Here is a 13,645-nt window from a genome sequence, read left to right as displayed (position 1 = left end):
GAAGAGCTATATGTCAAAAATACCTAAAATAAATAGCCAAATTCGTCTAAAGCCAACTTTGCCTGAGGGAGTTGAAACCTTAGTTTCATAGTAATTTCAAAAATTTATAAACAGACAATTTAAGTAAAGTTTGTTAAATCATGTCAATACCGAAGCACTGACTACTGAGCTGATGATACCCTCGGGGACTGATAGTCCACCAGCAGAGGTATCGACCCAGTGATGTAAAAAATGTGCTGACCGCTATTGTCATATGCAATGTGAACGTCTAGCAACTTGGGGAGGAAGTTATATCGATTTTTTTATCTCTTGTTCTATTTTAGTACTAATGTGACTTTATTAGAAAAATGTTGATTGCTAATAGAAAAAAATCAACTATCAATAAATCTTAGTGTGAAATTGAATTATCCTGTTCATATGCCCTTCTCGTACAAGAGTCCAAGAGACTCACCAGATGATAAGAAAAGGTCGGTAAGGGGTTGTACACAAATGGTTCCAATAGTACTAACCTCATAAAACATTCTATTTCTTAATTAATCGAATGTGTCTATGAGTCACGATTTGTTACTAGCAATATTAATTGAGGGCACGATGGACTTGTGGTTTGAACTGATCTTATCATTATCAAAGACTGCGTCAACAATAAGCTCATTACATTTACATCACTGCATGCTGGATACTACATATTGCATCCGTTTTGATGTTAAATTAAGAACCATATGACTTGCAGTACCCCATTTATTTCCATTTTGATGTGTAATTCCTACTGAAAAAAATGGCCTTAATTTTCTATTTATTTTGAGTTGTTATAAACTATGTATATAAAACAGTGACACATGCTAATAATAGAATTTTGGCAAAATCTTTGAAATTAAAGGAAAAATAGAAAATAAAATTGAGAATGGAAATGGGGAATGTGTCAAAGAGACAACAACCCGACCAAATAAAAAAAACAACAGCAGAAGGTCACCAACAGGTCTTCAATGTAGCGAGAAATTCCCGCACCCGGAGGCATCCTTCAGCTGGCCCCTAAACAAATATATACTAGTTCAGTGATAATGAACGCCATACTAATTTCCAAATTGTACACAAGAAACTAAAATTTAAATAATACAAGACTAACAAAGGCCAGAGGCTCCTGACTTGGGACAGGCGCAAAAATGCGGCGGGGTTAAACATGTTTGTGAGATCTCAACCCTCCCCCTAATTCTTGTTCTCTTATAAGAGCGCATTATTTTGATGCCATAAAGATATAACAATAGTTTTAATGGGTCAAATCTTGTTGAATCTGTTTTTTTATATAATATATTTATATATTTTGTCATCATTTTGTTTTAACTAAAATTACTTTGATTTAATTTTAAGGCTAATGTGAACCGTTCGAAAACATACTCCTTTATTTAGACAAACAGACTGATACAAACGATTTATGAGTTAAATTCTTTACTAAAATGATTTGAAGTAGCTAATATTTCGAATATTCAAGTCTAAAATTATTGAATAATCAAGTCTAAGATTAATGAATATTCAAGTATTAAATTTTTGAAGATTCAGGTTTTAAACTATTAAATATTCAAGTCTTAAATTATTGAATATTCAAGTCTACAATTATTGAACAATCAAGTCTAAAATTATTGAATATTCAAGTCTACAATTATTGAATATTCAAGTCTAAAATTATTGAATAATTAAGTCTAAAATTATTGAATAATTAAGTCTAAAATTATTGAATATTCAAGTCTAAAATTATTGAATATTCAAGTCTAAAATTATGATATCACATGATCAATTATGTTATTTTAAGCTGCAGCATCATTTCGACATAGTTTCATAAGTAATTTTCATTAGAAATGATCTAGGCATGAAAATGCACAGCAGAAGATACACAAGGCAGAAATGCGTCATCTAAGTTTATTTCATTGAAATAAATTTTATAATTATTTAAAGAGATGATATGATAAACATGTTCAAATCTCTTGATGTTAATAATATCAGATTGAAATTTTAAATTTGATTGAACTTATTTAAAAACAAAATTTGAAACTACAACAAAATACTGACGGAGGCGGAGTTTAACGATTGACACAGTTCATTTTTCCTGTGGTTTTTTTATTGCCTATAACATAAATTTTCAGTTCATGTGAAGTGTATATTGTTTGGACCTAACTGTTGACAAATATACTATCCAACAATGTTATTGCTGAGGCTGGGTGTCATCGTGGTATTATGTAAGTACTCATTATATATCAAGTTTTCTATGCATTACATGTAAAAAATACAAAAACGACAATATCGCTCATAAGTTTCAATTGAATAATTTCAAAAGATACATAGATATAGGAAGATGTGGTGTGAGTGCCAATGAGACAACTCTCCATCCAAATAACAATTTAAAAATTAAACCATTATAGGTTAAAGTACGGCCTTCAACACGGAGCCTTGGCTCACACCGAACAACAAGCTATAAAGGGCCCCAAAATTACTAGTGTAAAACCATTCAAACGGGAAAACCAACGGTCTAATCTATATAAACAAAACGAGAAACGAGAAACACGAATATATTACATAAACAAACGACAACTACTGTACATGTTATTAATGTTCAATGCTCGAAATCCAAGATAAGATTCACCAGGAGTTTATGTACTTTTGTAAATGAATTTAGAACATACGTTTTCAGATCTGGATATAAAAGATATAGTTAAACGAACAGGATTTTAAATGTTTTTGAACTTAACGGTTCTATTTATTTAGAACTTTACTATAATTATTTTGTGGCACATTACTATACATATATTTGTAAATAATAATATAATTTATTGCACGCTATCTTTGGCTTACTTTCTGTGGGAAATGTTATATTGCTATGCAATAATTTAAATTATTTGATGGCACATAAACTTCACATTCTCATATTTCGTTGATTGATTCTATATTAGGTTTATAAATTTGAACCTCTAGTATAATATTAATTTGGTTGTTACCACAAAATTGCTATTTGGTCCTACGTTTAAGCGACGACGGCATATCATTAGAATTATATATTCGATGAGAATTAACGCATATAATACATGATCATTTACAAGAGATCGACTTTTATCAAGTAGCTCTATCTGAAATTTATTGCATCATTACAAAACAGAACTTACAATCAAACTCATTTGCAACAGTTTCGATTTTACAGGCATATGTTTGGAAGCCGTACACGACGGTATAGTCAAACGACAAGCAGATCAATATCCAAGAAAAGCTAGACCGGCTGATAAACGGCCTTGTCCAGCTGGAATGCGTGACGACGGTACAAGTTGCTGGAAAGATTCATATGGAAGAGGAGCAGGTCGTGTTCCGGATAAAGAAAACTGCCCCTCTAATCAACGCGACGACGGAACAAGTTGTTGGTTAGATAGCTACGGAAGAGGTGCGGGTAGAACACCTGATAAAACAGCATGTCCATCTGGGTTACGAGATGACGGTACCAGTTGTTGGAGTGATGCCCATATATATGGAAAGGGTTGTTGCTGCACTATCTTTGGATGCTGTAACAACTGTCCAAGTGGTTATCATGACGATGGATGCACGTGCAGAAAAACAAATGTAGGCATAAAAGTGTCGCTCTTCCAAAGAAAAGGATGTAGATCGAACGAAGAAATGAATGGACGTCTTTGCTATCCAAAATGTAGAAGTGGATATCATGCAAGTGGATGCTGTATTTGTACACCGAATGGCGGCCCAGGTATACGGAAAACTCTTGCACAAATGCAAAGTTGTCGTAGTAACGAAGAAAGACTTGCCCATCTCTGTTACCCAAAATGTAGAGATGGTTATAGGCCTAAAGGATGCTGCATCTGTGAACCAAATGGCGGACCTGTTATAAAGATGACACTACCGCAGAGACAGTATTGCAAAAATAATGAAATCAAACTGAATGGCGTTTGTTGGGAGACTTGTCAAAGTGGCTACAGTGATAATGATAACGGAGGAGTCTGTAAGAAACTTTAGAGAAAACTAATGAACAGACAATAAAAACCGAAGTTGACTCAATATTCTTAACTATTTTCATCTCCTTTTGCTCATATAATAAACTGTTATGCACTATATGGTTATCTGTTTTATCTTCCATACGGTTATCTTTATACTAATTAAAGATGAAGTAAAACGGCAATGAAATAACAAAACTTACCGTAATACCATTATTAAAATAACTTACTTTTAACCTTTATCTTAATATTTTGATAGATACAAATATTTGGTTTATAAAAATCGAGGGATGTGGTATAAATGTCAAGGAGACTACTACCTATCAAATGTAGTGAAAGTTAGCACATTTAGGCAATCGTTCAACCTTTGACAATGAGAACAATCTTTACAATTTAGTCGGCAAAGCAGGTCCCGACAAAAAAAATTGTATAATTCAATTGAGAAAACTAACGGCCTAATTTAAAAAAAAGAGTAGTCGTAAAAAAATTGTCATATAGTATTACTTAAACCAATGACATCAACTAGCTTTGTACAAGTACAAACAATAATGTGGCGGAGTTACACATGTTTGTGTGCCCTCAACTTTGTACTTGTTTGACTTTCTAACCATTTTCATCTGAGCCTAGTTAATGAGTCTTATGTAGACGCGATGCACGTTTGGCGTATTAATCTATAAGCCTGTTACCTTTCATGACTATCTCAATCCTTCCCCAAACAGTGGTGTAAAAACACAACAGAAAAAAAATGATAAAAATCAGTTGAAAATCACCAGTTCATCAGACCGATTCAAAACAAACAAAAAAAACCAAACAAACACGGACCGGACTTTGCAGTGTATTTGATTTGTCATTTCTCATCCATTCATAACAACACAAAAAACGATAATTACAGATCTGAGAGTGCTCGCAGTTGAAGGTAAATGGAGCTGATTAAAAAAAAACATTTGACTAGCATACCAATCAGTACGCATCCTATTACTAAAGTATTTAGTATATAGACCTCATTATAAGTTAGAGAAAAGAATGAACTTGGGCAATGACAAAAACGTACGTTTAGCACTGCCATAAGAACACTTTGTATAACAAGAGTAACACATCCTATATTTTACGGGGTTGTCTAATGGCGACAGGACAATATACACTTATTTCAATGTTTTAAATATTTCATTTATACATAATGATTGAATTGTCAATAAATGAAGGGCGAAATATACCAAAGGGACAACTCATAGATTGAATATAAACTGACAACATCATAGCTAAAAAATAAAATAAACAAACAGACAAATAAAAGTACAGAAGACATAATATAAAAAAAATAAAGACTAATTAACAAGACCCCCCAAAAAAACATGGGAGGGGGATCACAGGTGCTTCGAAATGGTAAGCAGATCCTGCTCTAAATGTGGCACACTTATTATTCTCTAATGGTTTTTGCCTGCTACCTATTTTTTATGAATGATTATTTCTCGTATCACATGAAACGAAAAATGCATTAATTCGATTGGCTTATTCAACATCATGAGAATGTCACTTTAATGTCTAAACGTTATTTCATTGGTGACATTCAAAGGCAAAGATAATGTACTTGTTTGTGCATAGCAACGGAAATATAGAAAATAAATCTTCATTTTGTCAAATATTATAACTTTCTTAAAAGGAACAAAGTTCAGCATGTCTGAAATTTGACGCCATATCAACAAATATGACGTGATCCTGGAAAATGCAAAAGATAAAACCAACGATTTGCAGAATAGTTTATTCTTTCACAACAAAATTGCTGACCATAAGAGAGCAATATATTAATCTTGATATCATTAACTACGAGCAATCGCTGGTATGTTCTTCGGTAATTCTTTCGTGAGTTCTGTACTGTTCTGGTCATGAATGACGTAGGATTTTGTGTGGCATACCTAAAGTTTTTGATGAGACATTTTATAAAAAATAATTTAATTTAGAATATTGTTTCATGCATTGCCGATTTAAACAAACATAAATGAAATTACATGTACTTGAATTACAATCACAATGTTGTGAATAAACATTGGATGAAAAACACATCTTTCGTATTTTATTCTGAAGAGTTTTCGCACAGACTCTTTTTCACTTTTTATGTTAATGCAAAAATTTGATCTTCGTAGCGATTGTGCGCATGTGCATTAGAACAAGAATTTTCTGGTTGTAACCAATAATTCTATTTCAACGTAATAAAATTTTATGATAATTCATTTTTAAAGGGTTCAGGATTTATTGTTATATATACAAATCAGGGCAACTGGCTAAAAATATAACGCAATAACACACATGCAAATAAAAAAGATAAATAATTAAGGACGCTATTTGCATTATATTTGAATAATCTTGTTTACGAGTTATCTATAATTATGTTAAATATACCAGAATATAATCAAATATTTCTTATCTGTTGATGTTCACATGCATATTGAAAATGTCAAACTGATAGTTTCTGTATGTAAATTATTTATTTTGCGCAATTTCAAAACTTGAAACATTGTATTATACTTGTCCATAAATTAGTTCAGCGTAGAATAAATGGCGTCATAAGTTTTTGTTACTTTTCCCCCGTCAAGGTTGAACACTAGCACGGTTAGTCAGTCTACATGAAACTGGTTAAGTATGTCAACAGATTTCTCAGCCTTGAATGTTGGAAACAGAAAAAAAACGATGACGCAATTTACAATTATACCATTTCATTTATTATACGCATACACAAAGTATGGAAAACTTTATTTTATTTTAATCAGACGGTTATATAGAAAAAATTCATAAGCAAATCCAACACAGACACAAAATGCAAAATAATCTACGTATCTTTGTAGAGTAATAAAACAAATATAGCTGGCTTTAAATTATGAGAGAAAAAACCCGGAATTTGTCATTGAAAATTAGTATTGCTGTTGTTTTTTCACGTTTTAATTGTTTCACATCTTATCTTGATGGGACGTTCCAGCTCACCCTATCTCCGGTTCTGAATTGAATTTTCTTTAAAGGCCGTGCGATGAAGTAGACATTTGTTTAAATGGGAATTATGAATCCTCTCCTTATTTATTAATAATACTATTGACAAAAACTTTTTTTACTTGTGCTTGAGCACTTCAAATATTCCTGTTGACAAAGAAAAATCACAAAATAATATTTCGTACGATGTCAATTTCATGTCACGTTATTTCTAATAAAAAAAGGCGCTCGATGCGGGATGGGCAATAATTGTTTGTTTGTAACATTTTCATAATTGATGAACGTAATTGTTTTGTTTTACAGTATATATAACAATGTTTATTTGCAGTACATATCAGATCTTTTTGGAGAAAAAAAAATCAAATTCATATTGTATTTGGCTTGAAAAAATTGAAGTTTCTAATTTGATATCAAGTTGTGTTAAATTTTCAACATGTATTTGTTCTTTAAGAAAACCGTACAATGTACAATCATGATACCAATAGTTACTGTAAACCAACATAGTTTATCGAATAGAGCGTATCATAAATATGTATATTTTTTTAACAGTTTATCAACTCAAACAAGATAGTTTTAAATAGTTATCAAAGATCTGCAGGCTCAGGATTTAGAGCAGCAACAAGTGATAGACCTCAGATAATTTTTTTTGTCGTTATCGACATAATTTATTTAAAACTATTTTGGGGTATCATTTTGTCTAATTAGGGCCAAAAGAATCACAAAGAATTTGTAAAATAGTATTGCTAGTCATTTTCTTATTTTCAATTTTTATTCGTTTCTGATTGTTGTCATTTTGTTATTTCCAATCTCCACTGTATGGGTAATCAAAATTGTTTTTATTTTTCCGATGAATAAAATTTTCGGTTAATGTGGTAACTTATGACTGTAAAAATCTTGATTCAAATCAAACGAACAGATAACAACTGTCATATTCCTGACTTATTACAGGCATTTTCGTATGGAGAACATGGTTGATTATACTTGGTTTCATAACCCATTCCTCGTACACAATAACAACATATATTCTCTATGGTCGGGTTGTTGTCTCTCTAACACATCCCTTATTTCCATTATCAGTTCTATAACCTATTTCTCAAACACCATAAACCATTACACAACACAAATAATACCCATTTTATCCATATATCATACATAATTCCCCTTTGCTCTTTTATATTAACGATTCGAGTTATTTATAGTAACCCTCCATGTACGTGGTAAATTTCATGGAATTGTAAATTTCAAAATATCTAAACATTGAGAATACAAACTTGAGCTGCAAAAAACAATACACCATCTCTCGTACGAGAAACTAGAATTTCCTAATATATCATACATCATTACACCATGCAACATATCTCTTACGAGATACCAAATTCCCAAGTGTACCATTCATCATTACACCATACACTTGTTCTTATAAACCTTTGTACCATTCCTCATACACCCTACCAAATATATTCACCATAACATGTTTCTGTCATGATAAGATGTGAAACAATTAAAACGTGAAAGGACAACAGCAAGACAAATCTTGCATAACACCATACACTATTTAATATTTACTTCTTCATCATGCCCTCTACACCATTCGTAGTTCCCCATTCCCTTTTCCCTTAATATCATACGCAGTACATGCAATAAGAACCACTAAAAATTACAGGCAATATAACAATTGTGAAGAAATTACAAATTACCAAATATCTTAACATTTATAAAACAAAGTGAAATTAAAAACCCAATGATCATTCTTCTTGCCAGATTCACAATTTCCCGTTGCAACATATATAATTTTGCATTACAACCAAATGCATTGAATCTGTACCGAAATGCTGACATAGGCGGAGTTTGGACAATTGACATTTATCAATTCGCATGTGGGTGTTTCACTGCCTATAAAATAATGTAAAGCCATTCCAAAATTTATAGTGTTTTTGTCAATACAACTGTTAACAAGCAAACTATTTAACAATGTTAATGTTGAGGCTTGGTGTTATCTTGGTATTAGGTATGTACATTTATTCTTTACAACATTTTTTTTATTTATAACATTTTTTTTTATCTTAACCTGTATGCTGCATTGCAGTCTTTCCGACATATCTCAACGAAATAAATGGTTTTAAATTTTACCACGCTTAAAAGTTAACTGAAACCGTTAACATAATAATTATAACTATATTTCTAAAATAACAATTTAAAACAGCCTGGAATCAAATTGTTGAAATTATAAAAAAAAACTAATATACTGTGGTTTCATTAAAACAACTTTTATTGATTTCGTAGAAACATAGGAACAGCGAATTACATTTTTTCTAAATAAATGTATGCAGACTTTGCCGAAATCACAAAATTTGATATCCACAAAAATGCAAGTTTTCCTCGTCCACGAAAATTGGTACACACGAAAATAAATGAACCACAGTAGGACAACAAGATTATCCTTCAGATGTAGTTCCCGGTTGTTTGACACTTGTTACCTTCTGTCAATCTTTCCTCTGCCAGGGTAATCTGAAACCCTTCCTCTCTCAGGGTAATGTGAAACCCTTCCTGAGAAATTTGAAATGCTTTTAGTCTATGTATTACTTCCATGTTATATCGAGTTCACTATTTAACAATCCTGTTTTTTCTCCTTTAATACCACATACCACGTAATATGATTAAAATTAAATTTATAGTAAGTTTATTGTGGTAAGAAAACCACGACATTTATTCAAAAAGATTTTGCAATCAGAAAAAAAACTGTGCAACCATCAAAATTATATCAAATGACAATACGAATCCTAAATATTTTGAAATAAACATTTTAATTCAATCACGGACCCGCGATGACATGGTGTGTTTTAGTATATATGTTACACTGAATTTGTATAATCAGTGATTATGTAGAATCCCTGAAATTTTCAGGGATTATGTAGAATCACTGGCTAGTTTAGGGATTATATATCTATAATACTAAAATTACGAAGTCCAATTTTTCAGCCGTCATCACGTAAAAACGACGAATCAAAGAATTCAACTTTATATATCACTAATATAGTACAAAGGTGTAGATTGAAAATTACACCACTCCAGGCCCTTTTGTTTTCCACGTAATTAATATTGCCAATAATTAAGAAGTTCCGGGTCGAGTCCGATACCGATACCAATAGTATATTCACCTGTTACCTATTACCTAATCTGTACGTTCCGCATCTGACAGGCGCACCACCAAACGGTGTATTCAGGGTTAATATGCTATATACACGGGTCATAATCACAGGGTTGACACTACTAAATTGTCAAATAGCTACCTATTGTAGTATTTTAATCAGTAAGACTTTCTAAGATAACAAGACTAAAAATGAGGAACAGTTTTCAATTTGTTAGTGGGCATACATGACGTAAAACAGCGAATCAAAAAATTCATCTTTATTATAACTAATATAGGACAATGTTGTTGATTAAAAAATACTCCATTCCAGGACCTTTTGTTTTCCAAATAATTAATATTACCAATAATTGATTAGTTCCAGTTCGACAGGTTCAAACAGAAAGATTTGAAAGCAGAGAAAAACTGTGTATCTTATAATCGGCATGACTTTATCAGATGACAATACTTATACTAAAATAAGGCTTGCGCATAGTTATATACCTTAATTCAGTCACGGAACCACGATATCACGGGTGTGTTATAGTAATCACTAAAATGTTCAGAGATTATGTATAATCACTAGAAAAAAAACGTTAGGGAGTTTACATAATAACTGAAATGAAAAAATAGTATTATTCATAAAGAAATTGAATAAAGTCAAATAATTTATTCTATAAAATCATATTAAAACATCATTATAAACATAAATTGTAAAATGTTTAGCACAATATATCAAATTGATAACCCCATTTTTTTTTTAATGTTAGGCACAATGTATGTAACATATATATTAAAATTAAAATAATATGCTTCACATCTGTTTCTATCACAATATCCACACTTACATGTCGAATCAATTTTTTTTTTTTTAGAAAAATAAAGAGTTCAGTAAAACCATCTCTTAGTTCTGCCTGTTTTATCATCATGACATTTCATAAGTGTTCTAAGTTTAAATTTTCTTGTTCATGTGCCCCAAAAAAAAAACAAAAAAAAAACACAAAACAAATGTTCCATAATCTTCTTTACCACAAATAACAAGCTCTGGATTTACAAATAGAACATGAATATTCATTTGATGCTGGGTTTTAAGCAACAAACAATACATGTTAAGTTATCGCTATAATGGGAATGTTGATTATTATTAATTTTGACGTCTTCACCTTTATCTCGAAACCCTGTGTTGTTCATATCTTTAAGATTATCCTCTGTGTTAAATTACATCAATTACAGTTATGTAATTTAAAAGATTATTTTTTTTTATTTTTTTTGGTATATGACATTTTTGTTATGCAATTATTAACAATTTAATATCACAGAAATCGAAGACTGACGTTTTGCAATTGTATATTTATCGACGAAGCGTCTGATACATTGCTAGTTTTGTCCAAGCAAAATATAATCAAAAACATTAAAGATATGACTTTAAACAAACAACCACTTGCAAATTTTAAGCTGAAACGATGCATTGTATCTTTTCGATATAACAACATCTGCATACTGTTCATTACAAAAGTGCTTTGGTTGAGAGTTTAAGTTTTTATATGATATTTTACGGTTGTAAGTCCCATAGTTATGTTCCTTTTTAGGCTACTTGTAATTATTTTTGTCGCTCTATTTCTTTCAGTGGAAATAATATTTCATTTCATTTTTCCAGTTTCGAAATAATTTCATAAAGGAACTTTAATGCATGACACCCTCATTGTCGTTGTACCGGTGTTTATCAGCTGCTGAACAATATTATCTTAATTGGCTGCTATTGGATAGTCTGAATATTACTGATAGAAATGGTCATTATAACATATTGGATAACTATTAAGCAATATAACGATCACCAACATGCATAATGTTATCCTAAGGTGATGAATATAAATAGAATATTGATCTGAACATCTGTGAACTATGATATATTACGTCATTTTCAATATTATTCACTTTTCATAGCAATAATTCAGTACTGTTAGTCAATTCACTTGGAGTCAATTGATATTAGTTCAGTCTATGTTCAGCACGTCCAGAAGTTGTTTTGTAAATTTACTCTCAATTGGTACTTTTGGGTTGTCGCATTGGCACTCATACCACGTCGTCTTATATCTATATCAACAGCATTATGTATTGTCGGAATTTTGCAGAAGCGATTGATTTATGCTAAATTTATCAGTGAATCCGAAGATTGCCTGGAATTATTTTGGTTTAACTTTGGTAAATGATGTTCAGAACAGAATGATCGTTCGAAAAAAGATTTTAAATAAATTAAAAATTTAATATTTCTACACTTATATATATGTATATATATGTATATAGTATATCGGCAGCAAAAACAAATCCATTTTTTTTTAATTTACAGGCATATGTTTAGAAGGCCTTCAAAACGAAATAAAAGAAGGAACAGTTAAACGAGAGGAAGATGAAAACAATAGAAAATCGAGACCAGCTGACAAACGACCTTGCCCAGATGAAATGCGTGATGATGGTACAAGTTGTTGGAAAGACTCATATGGAAGAGGTGCAGGTCGTGTTCCGGATAAAGAAAACTGTCCCTCTAATCAACGCGATGATGGGATAAGTTGTTGGCTGGATAGCTATGGAAGAGGTGCAGGTCGATTACCAGATAAAACAGCATGTCCATCTGGACTACGAGATGACGGTACCAGTTGTTGGAGTGATGCCCATATATATGGAAAGGGATGTTGTTGTACAATCTTCGGGTGCTGTAACAAGTGTAGCAGTGGCTACCATGACGATGGATGCACGTGCAGAAAAACAGATGTCGGCATAAAGCTGACACTCTTCCAACGACAAGGGTGTAAATCGGACGAAGAAATGAATGGACGTCTTTGCTATCCCAAATGCAAAGATGGATACCATGCAAGTGGATGCTGTGTGTGTACACCAAATGGCGGCCCAGGTATACGGAAAACTCTTGCACAAAGACAAAGTTGTCGTAGTGACGAAGAAAGCAACGGAGCATTGTGTTACCCTAAATGCAGAGATGGTTATAGACCTGTAGGATGCTGTGTTTGCGAACCAAATGACGGACCTGGCATAAAGATCACACTTCCGGCGCGACTTTATTGCAAAGACAATGAAACGAAACTGAAAGGTGCTTGTTGGGAGTAATGTCGAAATAGCTACAATGATCATCTTAAAGGAGACGTATGTACAAAGATTTATAGAAAATCTATTGTGCACCAAAACATGAACTTATTATTCTAAACCTTCTTCTATTCTTGTTGATCATATAATAAACTTTTTTGCAGTGTTCTTCAATCTTTATTTATTTCGTCACTGTAATGAGTGATTGTAAATATTGGAATATGTGATTGAGAATGTCACTAACGAAATCAATTTCTTAATGCACTTACAGGGTTATGTACAATCTTCAAACTACGTAAATACAAATATTTATTACTGAAGTTTGACTGCAACCTAGGAAAACCGAGATCTATCACATTCTACTTTTTACGTTGTTGTTGTCTACACAGCTAGAAAATATAAATAATAGTCAGATCTTTCAAAAGTGTGTCTTATTGGTACAAATATTGCTTAATTAGTAAATGAA

At 31.8% G+C, this 13,645-nt stretch overlaps 2 protein-coding genes across 2 annotated transcripts; both read left to right on the top strand.

Moving 5' to 3' along the window:
• The first annotated feature begins 2,139 nt into the window (after positions 1-2,139).
• Positions 2,140-4,034, top strand: LOC134719052 (cubilin homolog). Its single transcript, XM_063581991.1, has 2 exons — positions 2,140-2,228; positions 3,185-4,034. The coding sequence occupies exons 1-2, from the start codon at positions 2,192-2,194 to the stop codon at positions 3,997-3,999; spliced, it is 852 nt and encodes a 283-aa protein (XP_063438061.1). The 5' UTR covers positions 2,140-2,191; the 3' UTR covers positions 4,000-4,034.
• Positions 4,035-8,865: 4,831 nt separating this feature from the next.
• LOC134719053 (cubilin homolog) lies at positions 8,866-13,347 on the top strand. The gene is made up of 2 exons (XM_063581992.1): positions 8,866-8,964; positions 12,431-13,347. The coding sequence occupies exons 1-2, from the start codon at positions 8,928-8,930 to the stop codon at positions 13,201-13,203; spliced, it is 810 nt and encodes a 269-aa protein (XP_063438062.1). The 5' UTR covers positions 8,866-8,927; the 3' UTR covers positions 13,204-13,347.
• The last annotated feature ends 298 nt before the right edge of the window (positions 13,348-13,645 follow it).

This window comes from Mytilus trossulus, chromosome 5 (genome assembly GCF_036588685.1).
Source record: "Mytilus trossulus isolate FHL-02 chromosome 5, PNRI_Mtr1.1.1.hap1, whole genome shotgun sequence".
In the NCBI taxonomy this organism is placed as follows: Eukaryota; Metazoa; Mollusca; class Bivalvia; order Mytilida; family Mytilidae; genus Mytilus; species Mytilus trossulus.
Note: the sequence above shows the minus strand (reverse complement) of the source record. Positions and strands in the feature narration are given on the sequence as shown.